General features: G+C 53.6%; 3 protein-coding genes across 4 annotated transcripts; all 3 read right to left on the reverse strand.

Annotated features, from left to right (window-relative positions):
- Window positions 1-3,407: 3,407 nt before the first annotated feature.
- Window positions 3,408-12,379, reverse strand: LOC309679548 (schlafen family member 11-like; the record flags this gene model as incomplete). The annotated part of the gene is made up of 5 exons (XM_082492896.1): window positions 3,408-4,285; window positions 5,779-6,535; window positions 9,030-9,158; window positions 10,855-11,966; window positions 12,258-12,379. 5 exons carry the CDS (start codon window positions 12,377-12,379, stop codon window positions 3,412-3,414), a joined length of 2,994 nt encoding a protein of 997 aa, XP_082349022.1. The 3' UTR covers window positions 3,408-3,411.
- A 760-nt stretch (window positions 12,380-13,139) lies between these two features.
- BCL7B (BAF chromatin remodeling complex subunit BCL7B) lies at window positions 13,140-16,836 on the reverse strand. Of its 2 annotated transcripts, none has more exons than XM_082492863.1 (6): window positions 16,700-16,836; window positions 16,260-16,335; window positions 15,623-15,719; window positions 14,373-14,543; window positions 14,073-14,152; window positions 13,140-13,697 (listed from the first exon to the last, which is right to left on the reverse strand). In XM_082492863.1, the coding sequence occupies exons 1-6, from the start codon at window positions 16,789-16,791 to the stop codon at window positions 13,605-13,607; spliced, it is 609 nt and encodes a 202-aa protein (XP_082348989.1). In that variant the 5' UTR covers window positions 16,792-16,836; the 3' UTR covers window positions 13,140-13,604. The 2 variants fall into 2 exon arrangements, with proteins under 2 accessions (XP_082348989.1, XP_082348988.1); XM_082492862.1 differs by having other exon boundaries at window positions 14,373-14,558.
- Window positions 16,837-17,318: 482 nt separating this feature from the next.
- On the reverse strand, window positions 17,319-21,853 carry TBL2 (transducin beta like 2). The gene is made up of 7 exons (XM_082493094.1): window positions 21,666-21,853; window positions 21,443-21,576; window positions 21,181-21,365; window positions 20,393-20,544; window positions 19,160-19,286; window positions 18,221-18,373; window positions 17,319-17,888 (listed from the first exon to the last, which is right to left on the reverse strand). Exons 1-7 carry the CDS (start codon window positions 21,787-21,789, stop codon window positions 17,432-17,434), a joined length of 1,332 nt encoding a protein of 443 aa, XP_082349220.1. The 5' UTR covers window positions 21,790-21,853; the 3' UTR covers window positions 17,319-17,431.
- Window positions 21,854-22,243: the final 390 nt, after the last annotated feature.

A 22,243-nucleotide genomic window follows, 5' to 3' on the forward strand; every position in this document is an offset into this window, starting at 1 on the left:
GGCCGCCGCCGCCTCACCATGGAGACGGGGCGGGGCGGCGGGCACAGCGCCCCCCGGCGGCCGGAGGGCTCCCGGCGGTCGGGCCCACTTCCTCCCTGCACCCCGCCGCCTCCTCCACTGCCACCAGCTCGGCCCCGGGTGGCGCTTGGGTCCGGTCCCCGCGGCGGCAGCACCGGCTGGGCGGGCCAGGGCGGCTTCCGCAGCACCGAGACCCCCCGGGCGCCCCCTGAGGGGGGGGTCTCACATCCCTCCAGGTGAGGGTCCCCCCAGCCCCTGGGGGGGCGTGGGTCTCCCACATCCCTCCACATGAGGGTCCCTGTGGTGGGATTCAGACGCAGACCAGTATGATCGTGCTGAAGCTGTTCTATTACAATACTTGAAGTGTTATATACTTTTACTACAACGTGGGTTAGTATCGTGTCTTGTGCTCGTTGGCCTTTAACCTTATACACACAAACTATTATTGGTTAAATACAGCTGTAGCAATACACATTCAGCATCTATTTAGGGGTCGCAGCAGTTTCAGTATCAGCGTGTGAATTCCTCCTGTGAATTCCTCCTTCATGTCGACCTTCAGACTGTACCAGCTTGTCTTTTATCTCTTCTGTTGCACAAAGTTCACAAGCTCATTATTTCAACATGTCCGTTGTTTTCCAAAAAGCTTCCCACACTCATCTTTCCTGATATTTGACGGTTTGTCTGCCAGGGAAAGGACATCTTCATGGAGACCACCACTACCCTCACGCTAGGGCCTGTCCCTCCGCAGGCAGGCCGGAGTGGCAGCCCCTGTCCCCCACACACCACACCTCAGCGGCCATTCTGCTGCCATTCGCCTGGTGCCACCAGTTGTGCTGCATTCCCCAGCCCTTCCCTCCCGTGCCTCCTCTGGTGAGGAGTCTGAAGATCCACCTACATCTCGTTGCTGGAAGAGGTGACCCTGGGAACCTGTATTCTTCCTCCTTGTGCACCATCTCCTTAGCCAGCATCTTTCCTTCTCTGGTCCCTTCCCTGGAGCCAGCTCCGAGATGGACTCCATCCCTCCCAGCACGCTGGTCGCCCTGTGGTCCTTGTTGGAGTCACTGCCCATGAGGATGGTGTGCCCAACAGCTCTGCAACCCAGCTCCGCCAGCTGGGACCCCCTCCAAAGCGTCCCCCTGCACAGGGCACTCCCATCCCATACCACTCCTGGGATGCTGGGCTGGGAATCGCCTCCCCACTGCTACTCCGGGAATGTTTTGCTCGAGACAAATTTAGATACTGCAGAAGGGCATGTTCACTTAAGTGCTGACGTGGTATGTGCCACGTTAAACTGGCGCACTAACAGCCTGAAGTATAAAACTTGGGAGGATTTAGACCTTCCTCCTTCTCAGACCATTAGCTGCAGTGGAAATTCCTTGGCAGTCCCTCCAGGTATCACCAGGCTCTCGCGTTTTCAGATCTGGAACACTGGCTGCCACAAATACTAGAGATCCCAAAATCAGGAAAAGCCATTTATTACAGAAAAGCAGAAAGCTGATACAATTGCACAAGAATCACGGTGAAATAGCTTTTTTTTTTTTTCCTGAGCAAATATGACATTATCATGTCACTATTTATTCAGCTTTTAAAAATCTAATATCAGAGTAAACAATAATAGGAACTACATTACTAGATAAACATTGGCAAAGCTCTGGCAACAGCTGGCATGTGAGACAGAAAGAAAAGATGTAATTATGTAGTAGATTCTCAACAGGTTTTTGTACAATTGGAGTTTGAAGAGCCATACTGCTTATGTCAAATTTGACATGACAGTAAGAACTGGGCTGTCAACGTACGCGCTATATTGCAACAGCTTGTTGACTTCAGTAGTCCTGGTTAGAATAATGAAACCTGGTGACCCTCTGCAGTTTCTAAACAGCTTGAGTGGGTACAAATGTGAGCAGCTAGCAAAAGAGAGGAGCACACAGGAGAGGCATCAAGTGAGGGATCTCATTGGGCTGGAGAAATGGGCTACCAGGAACATCGTGAAGTTCAATAAGGAAAAATTGCAAAGTCCTGCCCCTGGGGAGGAAGAACCCCAGGCACCAGTATATGCTGGGGGCTGACTGACTGGGAAGCAGCTTTGCAGAGAAGGCTGCTGAGGATCCTGGTGAACGCCAAGTTGAACTTGAGCTAGCAATGTGCCCTTGCAGCCAAAAAAGAAGACTACCGATGTCCTGGGATGCATTAGGAGTGTTGCCCGCAGGTCAAGGGAGGTGATCCTTTCCCTTTATTCAGCACTGGTGAGGCCGCACCTGGAGCTTGCGTCCAGTTCTGGGCTCCCCAGTACAAGAGAGACATGGACGTACTCAATAGAGTCCATCCAAGGGCCACAAAGATGCTGAAGAGACTGGGGTGTCTTTCCTATGAGGAAAGGCTGAGAGAGCTGGGACTGCTTAGCCTGGAGAAGAGAAGGCTCAGGGAGGACCTCATCAATGTGTATCGATACCCAAAGGGAGGGTGCAGAGAGGATGGAGCCAGGCTATTTCCAGTGGTCCCCAGTGCAGGACCAGAGGCAACGGGCACAAACTGAAACACGGGAGGTTTCCTCTGAACATGAGAAAACACTTTTTTACTGTGTGGGTGACTGAGCGCTGGCACAGGTTGCCCAGGGAGGCTGGGGAGTCTCCATCCATGGAGAGATTCAAAAGCCGCCTCGACGTGGTCCTGGGCAGCCTAGGTGTTCCTGCTTGAGCACGGGATTGGATGAGATGACCTCCAGACCTCCAGAGGTCCTTTCCCGCCTCTGCCGTTCTGTGATCCTATGCTGTCTCCTTCACCAGGAATCACATTCCTGCTACTCCTCATGCCAGCACTAGCACTCGGGCAGCTGCAGGACATGGTAGAGCTTACCTAAGCTAAAAACTCATTTGCAAAAAAAAAAAACTCAAACCCCAAGTTCCCAACTCACTACACTGCTCCAGACCCGACCCTGCTTAGGAGAGGTTTGGGACTGTACTGCTGGGGACAGAACTGCCTCCATGGGCAGAAAATAGCATTTATGATGATTCAATGTGATGAGAAAACCACAGCCCCATTCCCAGCAGAGGTGAAGACAGTCACCACCACTCCCAACAGCAAGCTGTGGTTCCGCTCTGGTACTGCTGAAATAACTCAGAACATGCAATCAGCTTAAAGAGCAGAGGAATTGAAAGTACAAGTCTCCAAACTGTTCTATGATTTATCCAAGTAGTTTGTAATTGTTGACTTCCTTCTGTAACTGCCATTTTCAGCAGTTTGTTCTCTCCAGGTGGTGATGTCCTTTAATTAAAATGAATTTTATGACATCCTACAGGCCTACACGTGATGAACATATATATATGAAACTGCTTTTTTTTTTTTTGCATAGGCTACAGAAAGGGCATTAAAAAAAAATCATAAGGCTGCTCCGTATCACTGAACAAAACATGAGGAAAGCACTCTGCTGTCCCTAGCCCTCGGTACGACTGAATTGTCATCTAAAGATGCGTCTCTTAAGAACATTTTGCCTTTGTGATACAACAAATGGAGTTTGGTGTTGGCTCTGGATGCCACGCAGAGCAAAAGATTGAGAGAAATCTCCTCTTGTGCAGGGATGGGGTGGATGCCAAACACAATCCTCCTTTCTAGGCCTGAGAAGCGTCGGATGCTGTCAAGAACAATGACGTTTTCTGACACATCCTCCGCTGACCCCACGGCTAACCTTACCCTACATTTCCTTATTTGTCTCCTTAGCTCCGATTCCAATAGTTCGCGGAAGCCCTGGGCTGCATGCTGTGTACTGCACAGGATTGCAATATCTTTGATGGGGTAGCCTTGCTGGATGTACTTGCTGCACTGTGTGATCACGTACTTTACCATTTCAGATGTTTCCATATTTTTTTTTTTTATGTAGTCACCTTGCAACGAATGGGCACATTTAGCCTCTTTAAACAAGTCTTCCAGCATCTTATAGGGCATATCTGTGTTACGTTCTCGGAGGATTTCCTCCATGAGATCAAACATGACTTTGTATATTTCCCTGGCATTACGGACCACTTCGGTCAACCATTCCTGAGGATATAGTTCTGAAAAGTTAAGACCACAACCATACGGGTGAGTAGACTGGAAGAAATCCAAGAAGACCCAGAAAATGCCACCTTTTTTCTTGACGATCTCCTGGGCCCGTGCGTGCCAGTTTCCTTCTTCAGGACGAAAATTCTGAGCTTCATCAACCACAATGTGTTTCACTTCTGGGAATTTCCCCTTTAAGAAGGCAACACGTGTCACAGACCAGCAGATCTCATTTCTAAAAAAAACCACAAACCGAAACCCAAAAAATACATAAAAAATACATATGGTAAACAAAAAGAAGATATGACCAGACAATTCCCAATTGACTGCCTCTGTTTCTCAGTGGGTTCTTTCTTGGAGGGCTATTGCTGCTTGCTGTCTAAAAACGCCAAACTTCTCATCTCAGCTGCAGCACGCTGTATCATTTTCCTGGCAGAAACATTTATTCCAGCGGATTAGCTGTGTGCAGGCATTGCCGCACCGCCTTCGCAGCCCCCACCAACGGGCTTTGGCTCTACCCTAGGAGGAGACTCAAGCCCACACTTCCTACACAGACACCCCACAGTAAGGCTCCCCGGGGGTGTCCCCACTCTCTCTGGCCCCGGGAAGGCAGCGCGGTGCTGGAGCTCCAGCAGGAAGAGCAAGTTCCCTTTTCCCCTCAGGCTAAGCAGGGACTGGCAGCACTTCTGCTGGGCCATCTGCCTGCTGGGGCCAGGACCTGCTGCTCGGGCCCTGCCCTGCTTCAAGCAAGATGCCTTGTCCACCCCGGTGGCCTGCTGACCTCTCCATGTGGACACAAGAGGAAGCGCAGCGAGAACACGACCGGGGGACTGCCCTGACCTGAAATCCTCTACCAAAAGGGCATTAGTTTCTGGTCCCCTTGGCCAGATGACCCAGGTCCAAGGTCCAGTTCCCAGCCCAGCTGCACTAAAGGCCCAGCATGGGCAGTGTTGAGAAAGCCACAGAGAAAGGCAGGCAAGCAGATTTGGCGTGAGCATCAGCCATAAAAGACTTAAGCTAAGGCCATCGTCTTTCAAAGCGTGTCCAGAGGAGAGCCACGAGGATGATCCGAGGGCTGGGGCATCTCTCCTATGAGGAGAGGCTGAAAGAGTTCAGCCTGGAGAAGAGAAGGCTCCGGGTAGATCTTACTGCGGCCTTCCAGTGCCTAAAGGGGGCCTACAGGAGAGCTGGGGAAGGGCTTTTTACTCAGGCATGTAGCGATAGGATGAGGGGGAATGGTTTTAAACTGGAAGAGGGCAGGTTCAGATTGAACATTAGGAAGAAGTTTTTCACTTTGAGGGTGATGAGGCACTGGAACAGGTTGCCCAGAGAGGTTGTTGAGGCCCCATCCCTGGAGGTGTTTAAGGCCAGGCTGGACGTGGCCTTGGGCAACCTGGTCTGGTGGGAGGTGTCCCTGCCTATGGCAGGGGGGTTGGAACTGGATGATCTTCAAGGTCCTTTCCAACCTAAACCATTCTATGATTCTATGATAACACAATCCAGCAATCACTGAGCTTGGGATTCTCACTGCAGTCAGCGAATGCTGGATCTGGGCCGGAGCTCAGCTCAGCAATACTTTCAATATTAACACCTTTCTTGAGATTATTATTGTGTGTTTGTGTCAGCCAAAGTTATATATTTGGCAAACATGTAAAATCAGCAGGGCTTGTGCTGTACGTACAGAGGATGGAATGAAAGAAAAAAGGGGAAAAACATGTTACTGCTTACCCCACAAACTCCTTCAAGGGCTGATTTTCACAAATGTAGAGTATCTCTTCAGCAGAACAGTGAAAAATGTTTCTTATTCTCTCAATGATCTTCAAAGCCACGATTGTTTTCCCTGTTCCAGGAAGACCAAGGACAAACTGCTCCTTGACTTTGTGCAGGTTCTTGGAGAGCAGCTCATACTGTTTGAGAGTGAGAAGGTTGAAAATCTCACAGCCAAGATGGTCACTTAAGTAGGACTTAAAGCGCAGCACAACAATCACAAGCGCACACAGGAAGGCAGGGATGTCCCTGGAGGTGAGAATGTAATTTTCTGGGTACAAGCTGGAATAACCACATGGGTTGTCTTGGTTTTCTTGCTGGGGAACGCCACACTCTGCAACTTCCATCTGGTCCTTTGGGCCATTCAGGTGCAGTATTTGGGGAATCACACACACTTTTGAGGCATATCCCCCAACATTGACTAGTTTCTGCTTTAACGCGTAAGCGGTTTCTCTCGAGTTTTCATACATGGCAGAAGAGGCGTCCTTGACTACAGTATACAATACCGGATATGCGTTTTCAGCTACTAAGAGAACATCACACACAACATCCTGTTTTTTCGGCAATCCAATGTCAACAGCCCAACTCCTTGAAAATATCAGTACCCCCTTGTTAAGTGGATGGATTTGTTTTTTCATTAAATCCTCTAATCCAGGATACTCTGAGAACAGGTCAGTGCAGATGGTTTCTGGCTTCCATTTGATTTCATTAGAACCCACTAGAAAAAAGAAATCAAAAATTAGAAAACCAAAATACAGCAAATAATTTTCTCAACACACCAATTACGGGAGGAATGATTTAGTATGAGTAAAAAATGCAGCATTCCCGTGATACCTAGTGGTAAACCTGTAAGGATTTTTTTTATATGACTAAAAGGGATGTAAACTCCATGCTTCAGGTATGCCTGACTTCTAAATGGAATGAGAAAAAGTCTCTTTGGAGGGATCCGTTCTATATGCCTTTTCATTATTTAGGTATTCCTTGGACAGATATGTTGCTGCCACAGAGAGGCGGGTGGTTGAACCAGATGGAGCAGAGCCGCTTGCAGCGTCTCCTACACTCCTGGCTGGTAAAACACGATGCATATAGCAAGGGAAAAGGCGCCTAGGAGCATGGTTGGTCTCTTCACGCATAGATTTGCATTCCTGTTAAATATAGGGGAATACACGAAGATACCTCTCATCCCAACACTAACTTGGTGCTCCTCCAAAATAAGAAGTAACAGTAATTTAAAAAAACATATTAACACAAATCGTCTCTTAAACTGACAGGTTAAAATTACAGCTATGCACATTCGTAACACACAGACAAAGCTCAAATGCAAGCATACAGTTACACTGACTGTGTCACTGCCCTCCATTTAAAAACCACATTCTCATCAAGAAACAGCAATTGCATATCCTGTACTGAGACGCTATTAACAGTGAATCGATCATCTGAGAGTAGTCTTGAAAACAGATGTGAAAAGATAGCAAAATTACAAAAATATTTAGAAAAATTACCAATTAATACATACATCCACAGGTCAGAATTTGGAAAAAAATAACCCATGGATTACGCTCAATGAGAAAGTGTCTGTTGGCTACTGATGGGACCTGGAATTCCGTGTCTCTCCCATGTGTCGCAGAGCTTGACCTAAAGCCCCAGCAGGAACATGATAGGATTTATGCTGCCCTTGGCCACTTCTCTTCCCTTGTCTTTCAGGGCTTGGTATGTGGGAGCATCTGTTGCCCAGCAACCATCACTGCTTTTATAGCTGAAGTGTGTCTGAAATAATCAAAGTCTTCACCAGAAAATAAAACCGAGGCAAGGTTCTCCACCCCTGCAGAGGAAGGGTTGAGCTTTACTTTCCCTTGTGTGTGTCCCAGCCTGAAGTTCCCCTGTGGCAGTGAGCAGGGTGGCAGAATTGACTTACTGGGCGAGATACACATTTAAGCCGATCAGACATCCCACCCCCAAATACAGGGTGCTCAGCCCTGCTGACCAGCAACCCAGCATTGCTCCCACCAAGCCACGGGGAGTGTACCGAGTTTGCAAGGCCTCAAGTTGGAGGCTTGTCCAGTTGCTTTCTTTGAACTTTGGTTGACCTGTTTGGAGCTTTGTTTTTACTTGGTTAGCCTGTAACAGTATTTTTTTTTCTAGTACTCAGGTGGCTGTGGGTAACAACCATCAATTTATACAGACAGTAGCAGCAAAAAGCTCTTCTGCACAGGCAGAGATCTTTCTGTCTATAACATGATGATGCAGAGTACAGAAATACAGTAGGACAGCAGAGGTCTTGAGATGTGGGATAGAGGATGCAGGGCTGAATTCAGGTGTGGGGTGGCAAGAGACAGAGCACAGGAGATCCCAAGGCCAGAAACAGCTCTAAGATGGTCAGATAAAGAAAAGGAATGCAGCCCCAGAGCTGGACAAAATTGGGTTTAAGGGTAACGGAGAACAAGCATCTAACTTCTGTGAAACACGCCATGTTTACTAAACCCTGGAGTGAACTTGTAGATCAGTGAAGAAAGAACAAGATGTAAAAGTGTGTTAGCAAATCTATGGCAAGTGACCCCAAGCGGATCCTGGAGTAGGAAAAAGAAACCATCAGCATCAGTGACAGACTCCCCAGGAAAGAACCGGGGATGCTGATGGCTCACCCAAACAACCCCCGCAGACTGGAGCCATCAACAGCAGGATCCTGAGTGGCAGTGGAAGGCTGACAGGAACCAGGAAACGTGCAGGTAACTATTATTATCACTTTTTTTCACAGTGGTATTAATTTATTGTCTTTTTCTTTCTTTATCTATAATAATTAGATCTTGGATAATAATAATTCCTTGATTAGACTACTTAGAATTCAGTTATACTAGAAATAAATGATTCTCTCTCTTCTTTGTCCATAAGAAGATTTTTGGGCATAACAGGGGGCAGACTGCTCAAACCCCTGGGATACTGGGTTGTCAGCAATTGTGTGCATTAAGGATTATACTTAGCGGCAAAAATGGGAAAAGAGATTGAAACACATGAAAAATCAAGGAAATCAACATTCTTGAAGCAGTTGCATCTTTTAAATACCCTAACAGTTGCGTGCCTGAAATCTTGTATTTATATCACATTATCTTCCTATTAGTTCTGTCAAATACAGAAATTAAATAAAATCTTAAATTAAATTAATCTTAAATAAAGAAAATTAAAAACCCAACATATATCCAGAATAAACAGCTTACCTGGGTAGAGGCATTTTTGGAGTTCAGACACACACTGGAGACCAGCTTTTGAATAAACTGGCCTGATAAGAGGAGGACCGTTTGACAAACTGAGCTCGTTCTCAAATTTATCAGCCAGATCTGAAAGATCTTGGGGGAAGAAAATAGTATATTATATCCATCAAAATCCTTCCGTATGAACTTTTAAAACCCATAACTAAAGAATAACTAAAGTGATTAGGTTAAAACCTCCCTTCACAATCCTACTCGAGGAAGTGCTGCCTACCAAGTTAAGAATGGCAGTATTCCATCAGACCAACAGGATGTTGGTTTGCTGTAGCAGAGAGAGGGCTCACAGCACAGATGCCTTTAGAGTTCAAAGGCAAGACGGCAAGACCTGGACCCTCAGGGGGATGAGTCTGTTGAGACCCCCGTGCAGAGGCAAGAGGCGCCGGACATGCTGGTTCAGCACACCAGCACCCTCCAGGAACCACCCCCATGCACCACCGGTCTCTTCAGTAGACGCACATCTCCAAAAGACCTTGCTGCTTTGTTCCTCTCCTATCAACACCATCCTCTCTGTCTGTTGTGTGACTGTGTCCTTTGCAGAGACCCGACATCCCAGCTCTAAGGGCAGCGCAGGGCCACAGGAGAGGTTTCACATGAGGCCAGAGCCATCAGCCGTGGCTGGGGCTCTGCCAGGACAGGAGGTCTCCTTCAGCTAGTGCGTTCCTTGCTCATACCATCGCTGCCACGGGCACACGCTCAAGGGAAATTTGTGTTACAGGGAACCCATAGGAAAGGAGGGTTAGTTTCATCTTAAGACTGAAAAACTCTTACTCAAATCCGTGGTCAGAATAAACTCTGTTGGACCCGCCATACAGGTTGTACTGTGGAGCGGTGGAATGAAAAGCAGGAGGTAGCTTTTGAAGGGCAATGATTTCACAATGGAGTGGGACAACATGCCTTAAACCAAGCAAAGCCTTGCACCCCTGCTCCTTTGAAACAACCGCACCTGAAATGCACGTAAGCCTGGGAACGGGGGAGCGGTTTGCGCCCTGCTGCTCAGTGCGCATTGCGCGCCGAGCTGCAGGCTGGAGAGGACTTCCCTCAACCTCAAGCTGATCTATGAAGAGATGATCGGCCAGGTTTTAGCAGCCACCCTTGTGTTGCTGACTTCATTACAAGATGTTAACAGTACTTGATAAGGGGAAGGAGAAGAAAAGTTGCAGGTCAGTTTGACACCGCTATTACAGCTGAAATGATTATTTTACTTCAGTGCTGACACACGACTTGTACCAAGATGCTGGGTCTACACTCATCAAACCAGGGCATGGAGTCTGATCCTCGCTAGTGCAAGTACTGGGGACTTCACTGCCTGGGGATCAGCATCAGTAAGGGCCTTTTTGTTTTTCAAAACATTTTTAGCCACCTAAAGGGGCCAGATTTCCACCAGGACATCACTCCCTCCTAAGCATCTTAACAGACAAAGCCAGCTTCCAAAGTTTTCTCCAATTCTCATTAAGAGTAATGGAAGCTCCCAGGCGATTCTGAATCTTTCCACTTCATTTAGGGGCATATGGGATCCCTAGAAAGGCTTATTCCGGTTGGGAGTGCTTCAAAAAGCCCTGCTGAACCAGTTCAGAGAGCATTGCTTTACAGAACGGTTTGCCATTGGAGGCCAGTTACAGTACCGTCATCCCCGCTGCCTGCGACCGTGCCGTGGGCCAAAGCCCCTTTTCTAGGTTTGGTGAGAACACAAAGCAAAAGAAGTTGGTCTTTCCTCCTGAAACTTTACAAACCAAGGCAGAAATGAAATTGGCACTAACGTAAGTGCAGATTTTACCTGGGTCTGCGTCTGTCATGAACTCCACCCATTTCCTGACGCTCAGTCTTTTGATCGTGTCATCTGTGACCATCCAGGAATCGGGGTCGTCATGGAAAACAGCACAGCAGAACGGTTCAACTCGCACAGCGCATACGTAGCCCTGCAGGCCTTCTGCTTCATCACAGACGCTCAGGACATAAGTCTTAAACTGCACGCCAGCCTGAGAGCCACAGAAGTGATGGACCAGCATCGAGCCCATGGTGTCAGCTACTGTTTTTTCTAAAGCTTCTTTCTGCACTTTACTATGGCTTCCAATGACTTTATGGGTCTCGTCATCCACTCCAAAAAATAAATAACCACCCTGAGTGTTTGCAAAGGCAGAGACGTATTTTGGAAGGGTTCTTCTAATGTATTCCAAAATATTCTTTGTAGAGAAGTTCTTAAATTCAATATGCGTTGTTTCTGTGAAATCCAGGACCTCCCCAACCATCAGTCTGTCTCTCTCTAAAAACCTGGCAGCGGCATCTTGGATGTTACGCTCCTCAATGCTCGGAGGGGTCTCCTTTGCTCCCCCATGAAAATTCAGCAGAGCTTTCTTAGCGCTTGGCCTGTTCTCATCAGGGCACTTGGCACACCTTTCCTTCTCCTTCAGAAATTTAGCAGCCTCGCTTGAAGTCATGGTGACAGCCGAAGTGATAGACCTACGGGACAACCCAGTGCTCCAGCTACAGATACGTGGCTTTGCGGCTGAGCTTTTCTCCTCTGGACTTCCACAGCTCCACGTCTTAACAAAAAGCAGCAGGTGACTCTGCTGCTGCATCCACGTGAAGTATTTGCTGGTCTCGGTGCCGCCAATGCATGTCCTGAGGACCTGCTCTATGTCCAGACCAAGGCTGTGCTTCCCAAAGCAGTAATCGTTGTCTTCGCTCTCCATCCTCACCACTCCTCCTCCCGAATTCAGCAATGCGCACACCGCTACAGAAAGCTTATTTTGTTGGCTTTTCTTATTGGAAGAGGTCTTCTTTCTGGACCCCTCTCCTAAAGCTATTTTCCCAATATCTACCACCATATCGGGATAGTTTGTTTTCAAATTAATCTGCAGCTGCCCTCTGTGTCCGGCCATCCTGATCCTGAAACAATAAACGATTAAAACCACTCCACAATTGTACACAGCAGCGCGACTAAGGAAACCGTAACGCCTTTGGCTTGGGTTTACACACCAGATTTAATACACGGGAAAACAAAAATAATTCTTTGCAACGCACAAGTGAATCGAAGCCAGATTATTGCAAAGACTCCCACAGCTCATGTTAATTAACGTTAATTTATCGGGCCCTCTTGCACATGGGGCTCTACCCGTTTCCTCGAAGGTACAAGCAGACCCCAGCTGTCCCGCCGGGCGCCTACCGGAGCGCTTTCACCGAGCCTTCCCCGGGGCCGGGGGGGAGGGGGCCGCGGAACCCCGGGCAGAGCTCCCGGCGGGGCGGAGCGGAGCGGGGGGGGGGGGGCCGGTTGCCGGCGGCGCTGCTCCCATCGGCGCCATCCGGGCCGGGAAGCGGCTCGGCCCGATCCCGCAGAGCCGGGGGGGAAAGGAGGGGGGGGGGGGGGGGGGGGGGGAATCAGCGGTCCGGCGGGGACCGGCGGCCCCGGGGGTGGGACACACGAGGGGACCGACCCTACCTTCCCGCGGTCCGGCGGCGGCGAGTCCCGGCGCTGCGCGGCGCTTCCCGCGCTCCCGCCCGCCCCGCCCCCCCCGTCCCCGTCCCCCCCCGCAGACACCGGGCATTGTTATTTCAAATAGTTTAATTTTAAAAATATTCTATTCAGTGCTAAAATAACTTTCCACTTCCACGCGCGGCCGCGCCTTCGGCTTCGCCAGGCTCGATCACAGACTCGGCGGGACATGCAGTGGCGGCGGGGGGGGGGGGGGGTGCCGGGGGGTGGGGGGAGGATTAGCGGCGGGAGCGTGGGATTGGATGAGGGCGGGAGGACCCTGCTACCTCCTTCCCCGTCCGGGAACGGGGGGGTACCGAGGCCGGGCAGAGTTCCCCCGGCTCTGCGGGGGCGGGGAAGGCGGCTGTGGACCCCACCGGGATGGAGCGGGGGGGGGGGGGGGGGGGAGGGGGGGGTTCGCCAGCGCCCGGCGGCAGCGCAGAGAGCGGCCGGTGCCCGCCCGCCGCGGGGGGGGGGGGGGGGGGGGCGGCACTTCCCTCTCTCTCCCAACACTCATGGCTTCAATAGCAGCTTATTGCACGGCGTCCCAGCGCATCCCGGGCCTCTCCCCCCTAGCCCCCCCCCCCCCCCCCCCCCCCCCCCCCGCGCTGCCCTGCGCTCCCAACGGAGCCGGTAAATCACTTCGTGCAGGTGGAAGGCGGCTCTCCCGCTCCCAGGGGAAGGCGGGCAGGGGGGCTAGGAGCAGGCAGACAGCATCTACCAGTGCACGGAGAGCGGGGAGACCTGTGGAGAACTCCAGGCCACCCCCTGGAGCCCCCCAGGCCACGGTAGAGGTGAGCAGGGAGAGAGGGAGCCAATAAATAGAGGCAGATTTGTGGGTGCTGGTGGCAGCCCCATCTGCCCGGGAAAGGCCGGGGCTGGCAGGAGGCTCCTGCGCCCAGAGTAGGGCAGGGCAGGGCAGGCTGTATGGCGAGCGGCGGGGAGCGCCCATCCCCAGGGAAGGGGCAGGCAGGAGGGAAGCACCCGGTCCCCCCTGGGAGGGCAGGTGGTTCTGCGAGGGGCTGGCGAAGGCGCTCTCCCCGGGGACAGGCCGGCTAGCTCTCCGAGGCCGTGTGGCACACAGAGTTCTGATCGGCACAAAATCTCTTCAGAGGTGGTGCACCAGAGTCCTCCTCCTCTTCAGTTACCTGCAAGAGGAAGAGGCAAAGGTGACGGGCAGTGCAGGAGCTCAGTGTGCCTGTGTCATGCTGCAGGGACACCCCGGGCTTTCATCTCTGAGGAGTCCCCAGGGGATCAGGAGTGGGAACCCACTTCAGCCCCAGAATCAGCTAGAATTGTTGTTTTACTCCACCTCCTTATCCCTTCTTCACACTTTAACACCCGAGCTGACCCGGGCGACAGCTCAGGAAGCCGGAAGGTTTGGGGAGCTCCTGGAGGGCACCTTGGGACTGCAGAGCAAGTCCATCCATTGAGATGATTCTACTACAAGGGGCAGCAACAAGAGGGAAAGGGCCGAGCTGGGTCCATACATCTTTAGACAGTTCCAATCCCCCTTCCCTTACCTGAGTCTCAAGGGGGACTGGCTCTTCCTTTGTGAGAGTGGGAGGCTCGTCTGCAACTTCCGAGGAAGGCAGGGAGGGCTCTGGGGAGAACAGAAGGGTTAACGGAACTGCTGACCTGGGAGCACGGTGGTACCTAGCTCAGTGCAGAGCCAGGAGAGGAGGCCTCCAGCAGACGACACAATTCCCTCCTGCCCTGCCCACTTCCAGCAGCGCCTCAGTCACCCACCAGACAAGCAACGCTCCAGCAGGACCCTCCTTGGTCCCACCCATCACCTCCTCCCTTCCCAGCCCAGCACCCACCTTCCAGCGTCTCCTGCCCCAGTGTGGGTGGCTGCGAGTCGTCCGTGCGGAAGTCGGACGTGTGGGCAGGACTCATGGACTCACTTTGCTGGGGACTGGGGCTGGAGTTGGGGCTGCTGTCCACCTTGAGCTGGTAGACATCCGACAGGGAGCTCTGGTTGCTGTTCTCATCTGCAGAAACAGCACCTAGTGAAGAAGAGCACCTTGACCCAGGGGCAGGGGCAGCCGAGGGCAGCACCAAGAGCCAGGGTCTTAGGGAGACGGAAGAGCACAGTCAGAGGCAGTTACAGTACAGGAGATTCACCATCACAGATCAACGTAAGCGCTGCCGGGCACAGGACTCCCCACCGGGACACAACTGGCATCAGAGACACGACTGGCCCACAGGAATGGGGACTGAGTCTGAGCAGACCCCGGACTATCCAGAAAGAACAGGAGAAGGCACAGGGGTGATACGAAGTGCTGCACTGCTAAATCTCATGTCCGCAGCTTGCAAGGGCCCCAGGCATTTGAGGGCAGGAGACTTCTTGCCTGTGTAGCAAGCTTCTGTACCTCTTCTGTTTGGTAGGCAGCAACCTCACAGCAGCAGCAAACCCCAGCACCTGCCCCCACACAGGGAGGCAATCCTGGCACACATCTTTTCCAGCAGCAGCCCCAAACTGCAGACCTGCAACGCTAACCTCCTCACTGCATCTCCTGCAAGTGCCAACACATTCCCCAATTTTCCTTGGCTGCACTGAGAGCCAAGCAGAGAGGCTGGTGACAAGCATACGCCCTGCTCCAGCAGCAAGTCCACGTGCTGCCTGAGCCTTGCTTGGCTCCACCACAGAGCCCAACATGCTCACGGCCGGCTGCAGTGCCCCAGGATCAAGAGCAAGGTCGAGGAGATCCTCTGCCCTTTCATCCCAGGGTTGGTGCAAGTCACTACTGGAAGCAGGGGGCTCAGCTGCAGGCAGCTGCTGGCCTCTCCCCAGCAGGGACTGCAAAGTGGGGACAGGAACCCCAACTCCTCCAGCTCCCCATGAAGTTTCCCACTGGAAGATCCCAGAAGCAAACGATTACGATTCTTGCTGACAGCACAGATGAACAGCTTCAGCAGTGATAGTCCTGAAGCGGATCAGCACAACCCCGCACTGAAGACGGACACTGCTCTTCCCAGTACACGTAGCATACATAAGCCAGCAACATCTCAGCTTCTCTAAGGCCTTAAGAGTCTTTCCGCAGCTTGAAGAGGGCTCAGCCAGACTCACCTTGGAACTCCAGGAGGAGAGAGGAGTTGGCAGAGGTGTCAGCTGGGAAGCCATTGGGTTCTCGGGCAGTGCTGCTACTCGATTTGGATTTCTCTTTCTTGAGAACCAAAAGAAAAACAGAAACACGAGGTTAGAGGAGCTCACCACTGGCAAGACGATGCACAAACCACTCCTTTCTCTCTCTCTCAACAGTCCAGAGGAATGTGCTGGTGCAGACCTTTTCCTTTTCTAGCGTTTTTCTAACTGAGAGGCAAAACTTCAGCTGTGAAGGGTTCAAAATCAGGAGTAAAAAGAGGAGTTGGCAGCTATCTAAGAGTACCACAAAATAAAAGCAAGTCTTCAGGTGATTAAGGCAAAAAGGACTGCAGGAAGAAACACCCAGCTCCATCGCAGGGTGACGGCAGAGGGGGCTCAGGCCCACAGCCGGAGACATCCCAGTCCAGGTTGCGGGGGGAGCGGGCCTGCACCGAGGCCTTCAGCCGGCTGGTGCAGGCCAGGGCAGCGGTGATCACCCGAACGGCGCCGGGACCCCCCTTCCCGCCGAGCGACTGAGGCGGTGGAAGAGGCGGGGCCGGGGCGGCAGCCCCCAGCACGGCTCCAGCCCTGCGGGGAAGGCCGCGGCCCGCGCGGTACCCACCTCCTTGCTGTCCGCCACCGGCACCCACTTGAATATCCGCAGGGAGGTGTCACCCACCGTCACCCACTTCTTCTCCCTGCGCGGACACAGCCGTTAACGGTAACCCTGGCAACAAGCCCCGCCCGCCCGTCCACCTGCGCGACTCCGACTGGCACAGGGGAACGCCAATCCACAGCACTGCCGTACCCCGCCTCCTCACCCCGCATACCTCGTTGTGATTGGTCGTGCACCCGCCCATCACCGGGGCTTCCGGTCCCCCCCACACTCCCGAGCAGGCGGACCCAGCTGATTGGCCGCTGCCTCGCTATCCCCGCCCACTACGCCACGCAGCACGCTGATTGGATACTCGCCGCCGGAGCACCTCCACCGGCACCCGTGTGGTGCGGCGATTGGCTGCACGCCGGGGAGGTCCCACCCCCCCCCGCGGCCCCGCCTCTCACCATCTGCGGACGCGCTCGATGGCCGCCATCACTTTTTTGATGTCATCCTTGGCGCGGCTGCGGGTCTCGGCGCGCACCGAGCGGCCCGACATGGCGCCCGCAGCCCCGACAGCCCCGGCTCCGCCAGCACCCGCCGCTTCTCTCCGCGCATGCGCGCGCCCCGCCCACTCCCAGCGCGTGCTGCGTCACCGCGTTCGCCACGCCCAGAGGAAGGGAGCGGGGAGGGCGCGTAGTGCGCCTGCGCGGCTCGCCCCGCCCTCCTGCGGGCACGAAGCGGTGGAGAGGCGGGGCGACGCCGGCGACGCCATCTTAGGTTGGGGCAAGCCCCGTTGAGCGCTGACCACGTCCCAGGGTCCCTCTTGTTTAGCATCAAAGATGGAGCTTGGACACCTCCTCCGCAAAAACACCCACACAAACTGCCCTTTTCTAAGCCTAAAAAACCCTCGTGGCCCTGTCTGAGCAATCACACCCATGGGATATCAATGACAGAGTGGGTGGAAGCCACTGGAAGGAAACAAGTGTCCCCTCCCCGGGCACCCCTCGACTGCCCCCCACAGCCCCTGGGCAAAGGTGCCGGGCAGCTCTCTGTCCCGTCGGGCAGGCAGCACACGAGGAAGGAGCCAGGCACAGGTTTTATTACAACTTATTCAGTGTCATTAAAAACAAACCAACCCCAATCCCCAGAGGCGGAAGGTGGCCGCAGAGCCGGGGATGTGCCACCGCCAGGGAGGACTAGTGCTTCTTGCCATAGATGGCAGCCAGCGCTTTGCGGGCACTGGAGATCTGCTGCTCCAGCCGCTCGCGGGTGGCCTTGTTCCCAGTTTTTTTCAGCATGGCCTCCATCTCTTCCACCACCGCCCGGTGACCGGCGGTGTTGTGGAAGACACGGATGGCCCGGTCCCCACAGGACACCAGGTAGCGGCTGTTGGTGTCAAAAGCCAAGTCTGTTATGGCCTGTCCGTGCACAGCCAGAAAGCGCTCCTCCTCCTCGCCTCGTCTCGTGTTGTACACAACAATGTCTGTGCCACTAGAGATGGCGACAACGCGAGCGTCAGGGGACAGGGCGATGCGACATGGCTCCGTCACCTCGCACTTCCCCGTCAGGAGCAGGTATGGATCCTGTTGCTTCTTATATTCCACATCCGTGTCCCAGAACTTCCATGTCCCGTCCTTGGAAACAGTCGCCATCCTGCAGGCAGGAGACAGCGCACAGATGAGCACAAGGAAACTGGGCAGCACCTCCTCCCCCAACACACCTACCAACCAGGAATCCTCTGTGGACAGAGAGCTCTTTTGGGAAGTGCGAGTGCACACATACAGAGCACGGACAGCAGTCACACCCAGGAGGAAATCCACAGGGAATATGCAGGTGGCAGGTCAGGGTTCTGCTGCCCTGGCCTCCCCGGAGAGCATGCAGGGCAGCGTGTGTCCCCTGCGCAGGACTGCTGCCCTGCACACGGGGAGGGGGGAGCTGACGTGTGCCCAGGGCCAGCCTTCAGGCAGCAAGTAACACTCACTCACCTCCTCGAGTCGTTAGAGAAGGAGAAGGAAAGTACACCGGCGGTGTGGCCTTTCAACTCAAAAGCCCTGGCCACCTCCCGGAAGTCTCCGTTCTTGCCAAAACACACCTCCCACACCTTCACATCAGGGGTGAAGCCACAGGATGCCACAAACCTGGGTGAACAAACAAGCAGAGACAGTGGATATCTGTTACCTACCCTCCTCTGACCTCCTGAGCAAGGCAGGGCCCTGGGGCAGCCCCGGTGCGGAGAGGTGCCCAAGACAGGGCTCTGCGAAGGCAAAGCTATCCTGACTGATGTTCAAATCTTTGGTCAGCTGAAAAAGTTTTCACTGAAACGAGGCTGGTAAAGGCAACACTAAGGAAGGCCACTAGGGACCAGAACAACTTAGGAATGAGAAATTCTTAGGCCAAAGTAAAAAAAGCTAAATGTTTTTGATCCCCAAACTCACTGAGCCTGGAGCACGGCAAGTCTTCCAGCAGCAACAAGTTAGAGACAGGGCAGGGAACAAGATTTTCCTGATAAATCTCCCAGTAATAAAGATTTTAATTTTATAATTAACCTTTAAAAAGTTACAGACAACTTAGAAATGCTGTTTGTTTTGCATATGCCTTTTGCATTGTCCCACCTCTGCTATCTGAGGCCAACGCCGTTCTCCTCTGCTCTTCAGGAGACCATTAACAGGAACGACAGTGCTGAGGCACAGCAGCAACCCACCGAGTGCCTGAAACCATGCAGGCAAGAGTCAGCGCTCCTGGAGGGGCTGCTCTCAGGGGCCAGAATTGTTTTTTAAAAACCCTCTGCAAATTGCATTAAAATAACAACTAACTGCCAATGGTCTGAACTGAGGACATCCTCTGGGAAGGAGCGAGGTTCCCGTTCACTCCTGTGGCCTCCCACTCCTCAGCAGGAGCAGCCTGGAATACCTCACACCCCTCACCTCCCGCAGGGTGACACCGTGGCATAGGCATTGTTCATTTGGTTAGTGTTAATGCTGGCCAGGACTTCACCCTTCGGACTCCATATCAGGATGGTAGTGTCACTGGAAGCTGTCATGATAAACTTTCCTGGGGAAACAAAAAAAAAAGGCAAAGATCAGGAGAGGCCTAACGCTGCCACAGACTTATCAAAGACCTAGGAGGGCAACCTCTCCCTGTACCTGGAGAGTCAAGAACTCCAAAAGCAGCACCAAAATTCAAGGAGTGTCAATCTCCCGGGACAAAGCGAAGAGTAGTATCAGAGGACTCGGCTCCTGGTTATGTTTTAGCGGACTCTTGGCTTCAGCAGCCGCCAGCTGGCGATGGGCACTCAGAGACCACACATGCTTCTCGCCCCAGCACCCCTCAGATCCCACGAGCATAGCTCTGCACTGAGCTGGAGTAACACAGCAGACTCCATCTTCCCCAGACAGTTAAAACACAACCTGAGGTATCTGTAGCTTTCAAGTCATGGATTGTGGGCAGGTAGCTGACTACAAGTCTCACTACTATTATCCATGATTACATTTTGGGCTCCTGCTTGCTATGCTTTCCCCTTTCCCATCTCAGCCCAGACAGGGAGTTACCTGTTTACCTTTCAGCTCCTTGTTGCCGGTTTAAGTTTTCACTTTCACAGCTGCACAAAGGTCTCGGTTAACATTTTCTCTGCTCTCCTATTACAGAGATGAACTCACATCCACCCACTTCCAACCGCCTGCTGTCACATACCTGAGGCACTAACCCATCAAGCCCTCACCACTAACACATAACCCCCACAGCCTCTGTTCCAGAAGATCCCACAAGTCCAAGACAGACCATATGAATGTGCTAGAGAGATTTCTGACTGGTTAAAGACAGACTGGTGGGCCAGAGAACAGCAATCCTCTCAATACTGAGACCAGACCTCTCTGCAACAGCATCCCTGAACATGCAAGTAGAGACTGTGCATATCGGAGAGCTAGTTCTGTGCTTACAGGAATATCGTCTGTCTGAAAATGACCTCTTTTCAGTTGTCTCGGTAGTAAACAAAGGCTAAAAAGTAATAGCAATGAGACTACACAGAATCAAGTACTGGTGCAGAAACAGGCCCTGGAAATGCCAAAAACTCCAGCACTTTCAACCTGGCAGCTCTTGCTTTACAAGAAAATCAAAGCCAATCTCCAGAGCCTCAACAAGTGAGCAGCTCATTTCCATACCTGTCTCTGCAATTCCTATGTTAATGACAGGAGCTTTGTGCTTCTTTGGGAAGTCCCCAGATGTTGCAGTGAAGGTGAAGCTGTCATCATCCTTCTTCGTCATTTTATAGACACGAATAGTTTCGCCATTCGCCAGCCAAACAATGAATGCCCTGTGGAAGGACAGACACTCTGAATGGTTAAGAAACAGGCTACCTCAGCACAGCCTAGCTACAACAGGTAAGCTAATAGGGCATTCAGTGGCACCTGGGGAAACAAATACACTGGCAGATAAAAAGCTGTGTGCTTTACAAGGGCACCAACTTCTCTTCCTGTGTTAGCTCAGCTGCAATGCTGAATGGAAAAGAACAGAATTTATTACTCCACATCTGGAAATGAGATCCCTTCCTCTCTCTAAAGGAGGCCACTCACAAAGTGCCAAGGCATGCTTTTCCACCAACCTTCCTAGCCAGCAACAGCTCCCTCCCCAGCCCCCCAAGAGGCTCAGCAGCTCAACCCAGATGCAGGGCCTGCTGGCAAAGACCGTAACAAACACCTTCCACTGGTGCAGCAAGCTGGGCACTGGAATATTTGCCTTCAGAACTACATTAAAGTGGCAGCTGCTTTCACGAGAGGCCATTTAACAGCAGTACCATTAAGACCCTGTGTGAGGGATGTCACCTCCACACAGCCCAGAGAACACTCATTGATCCCAACCAAGGCTCGAGCCGTGTGGCTGCCAGCTCTGTCCACAGGACGTCCTGGTGCCAGGGCTGGGGGTGGATGAGGTGTGGGAGGCCTGGCCCTACCGCGAGTCGGGGCTGAGGCGAACGAGCTCGGCATGGTCCAGCCCCACGTTGGCGCGCAGACAGCGATGCTCCCGCGCCGTGAAGTCCCGGGTGCTCCACAGCCGGACCGTGCGGTCGTCGGCACACGACGCCAGGTACTTGCCGTTGCTGCTGAAGTCCAGGCAGGAGACAGAGCCGCTGTGGCCCTGCGGAGAGAGCGCGGTCACCGCGGGCAGGAGGAGGAGGAGGGCGGGGGGGGCGCCCGGCGGGGCACACACGGTACCTTGAGGGCGGCGACCAGCAGCCGGTGGGCGAAGCTGTGCTGCTGCGGCTTGTCCCGCCGGGCCCGCGCCGGCACCTTCGCCTTCCTGTGCTCCTCCGGCCTGGCGGGGGCGGCGACACCGTTCGCCTTGGGGCCTGCGGGGAGCGGAGGGTCGGGTCGGGTCGGGTCGGGTCGGGCCGGGCCGGGCCGGCCCCGCTCCCCTCGCCATGCCCGCGGTACTCACCGTCCGGCGGGGCGGGGCGGCGCCGCGCGGCCGCCAGCAGCAGCAGGACGAGGAGGAGGATGAGGAGAAGGGCGAGGGCACCCGGCAGCAACGACCCGCCAAGCGCCGCCGCCGCCGCCTCCATCTTCCCGCCGCCACCTCAGCGGGGCGGCACCGACAGCCCCCGGGGCGCGTGAGCGGTGCCCTCTCCCGCCCCCGCCTCCCCCCCCCCCCCGGCAGCGGGACCCAGCGCGCATGCGCGCCGAGGGGCGGGGGCACGCGCGGCTCCACGCTGCTTCCCGTGCGGGCTCCGCGCAGGGCGGCCCCTGGCGGCGGGTGTGGTACCGCCCCGGCCCGGCCCTCAGTCTGCCCTCAGCCCGCCATCCCCTCACCCCGTCATCCCCTCACCCTGCCGTCCCTGCTCTCAGCCTGCCCTCAGCCCGCCATCCCCTCACCCTGTCATCCCCTCAGCCTGCCGTCCCCTCATCCCACCATCCCTGCCCTCAGCCTGCCATCCCCTCATTCTGCCATCCCTGCCCTCAGCCCACCGTCCCCTCAGCCCGGCATTCCCTTACCCTGCCATCCCCTCACCCTGCCAT

The sequence above is a fragment of the Vanellus vanellus genome (assembly GCF_965231255.1).
Source record: "Vanellus vanellus genome assembly, chromosome: 19".
In the NCBI taxonomy this organism is placed as follows: Eukaryota; Metazoa; Chordata; class Aves; order Charadriiformes; family Charadriidae; genus Vanellus; species Vanellus vanellus.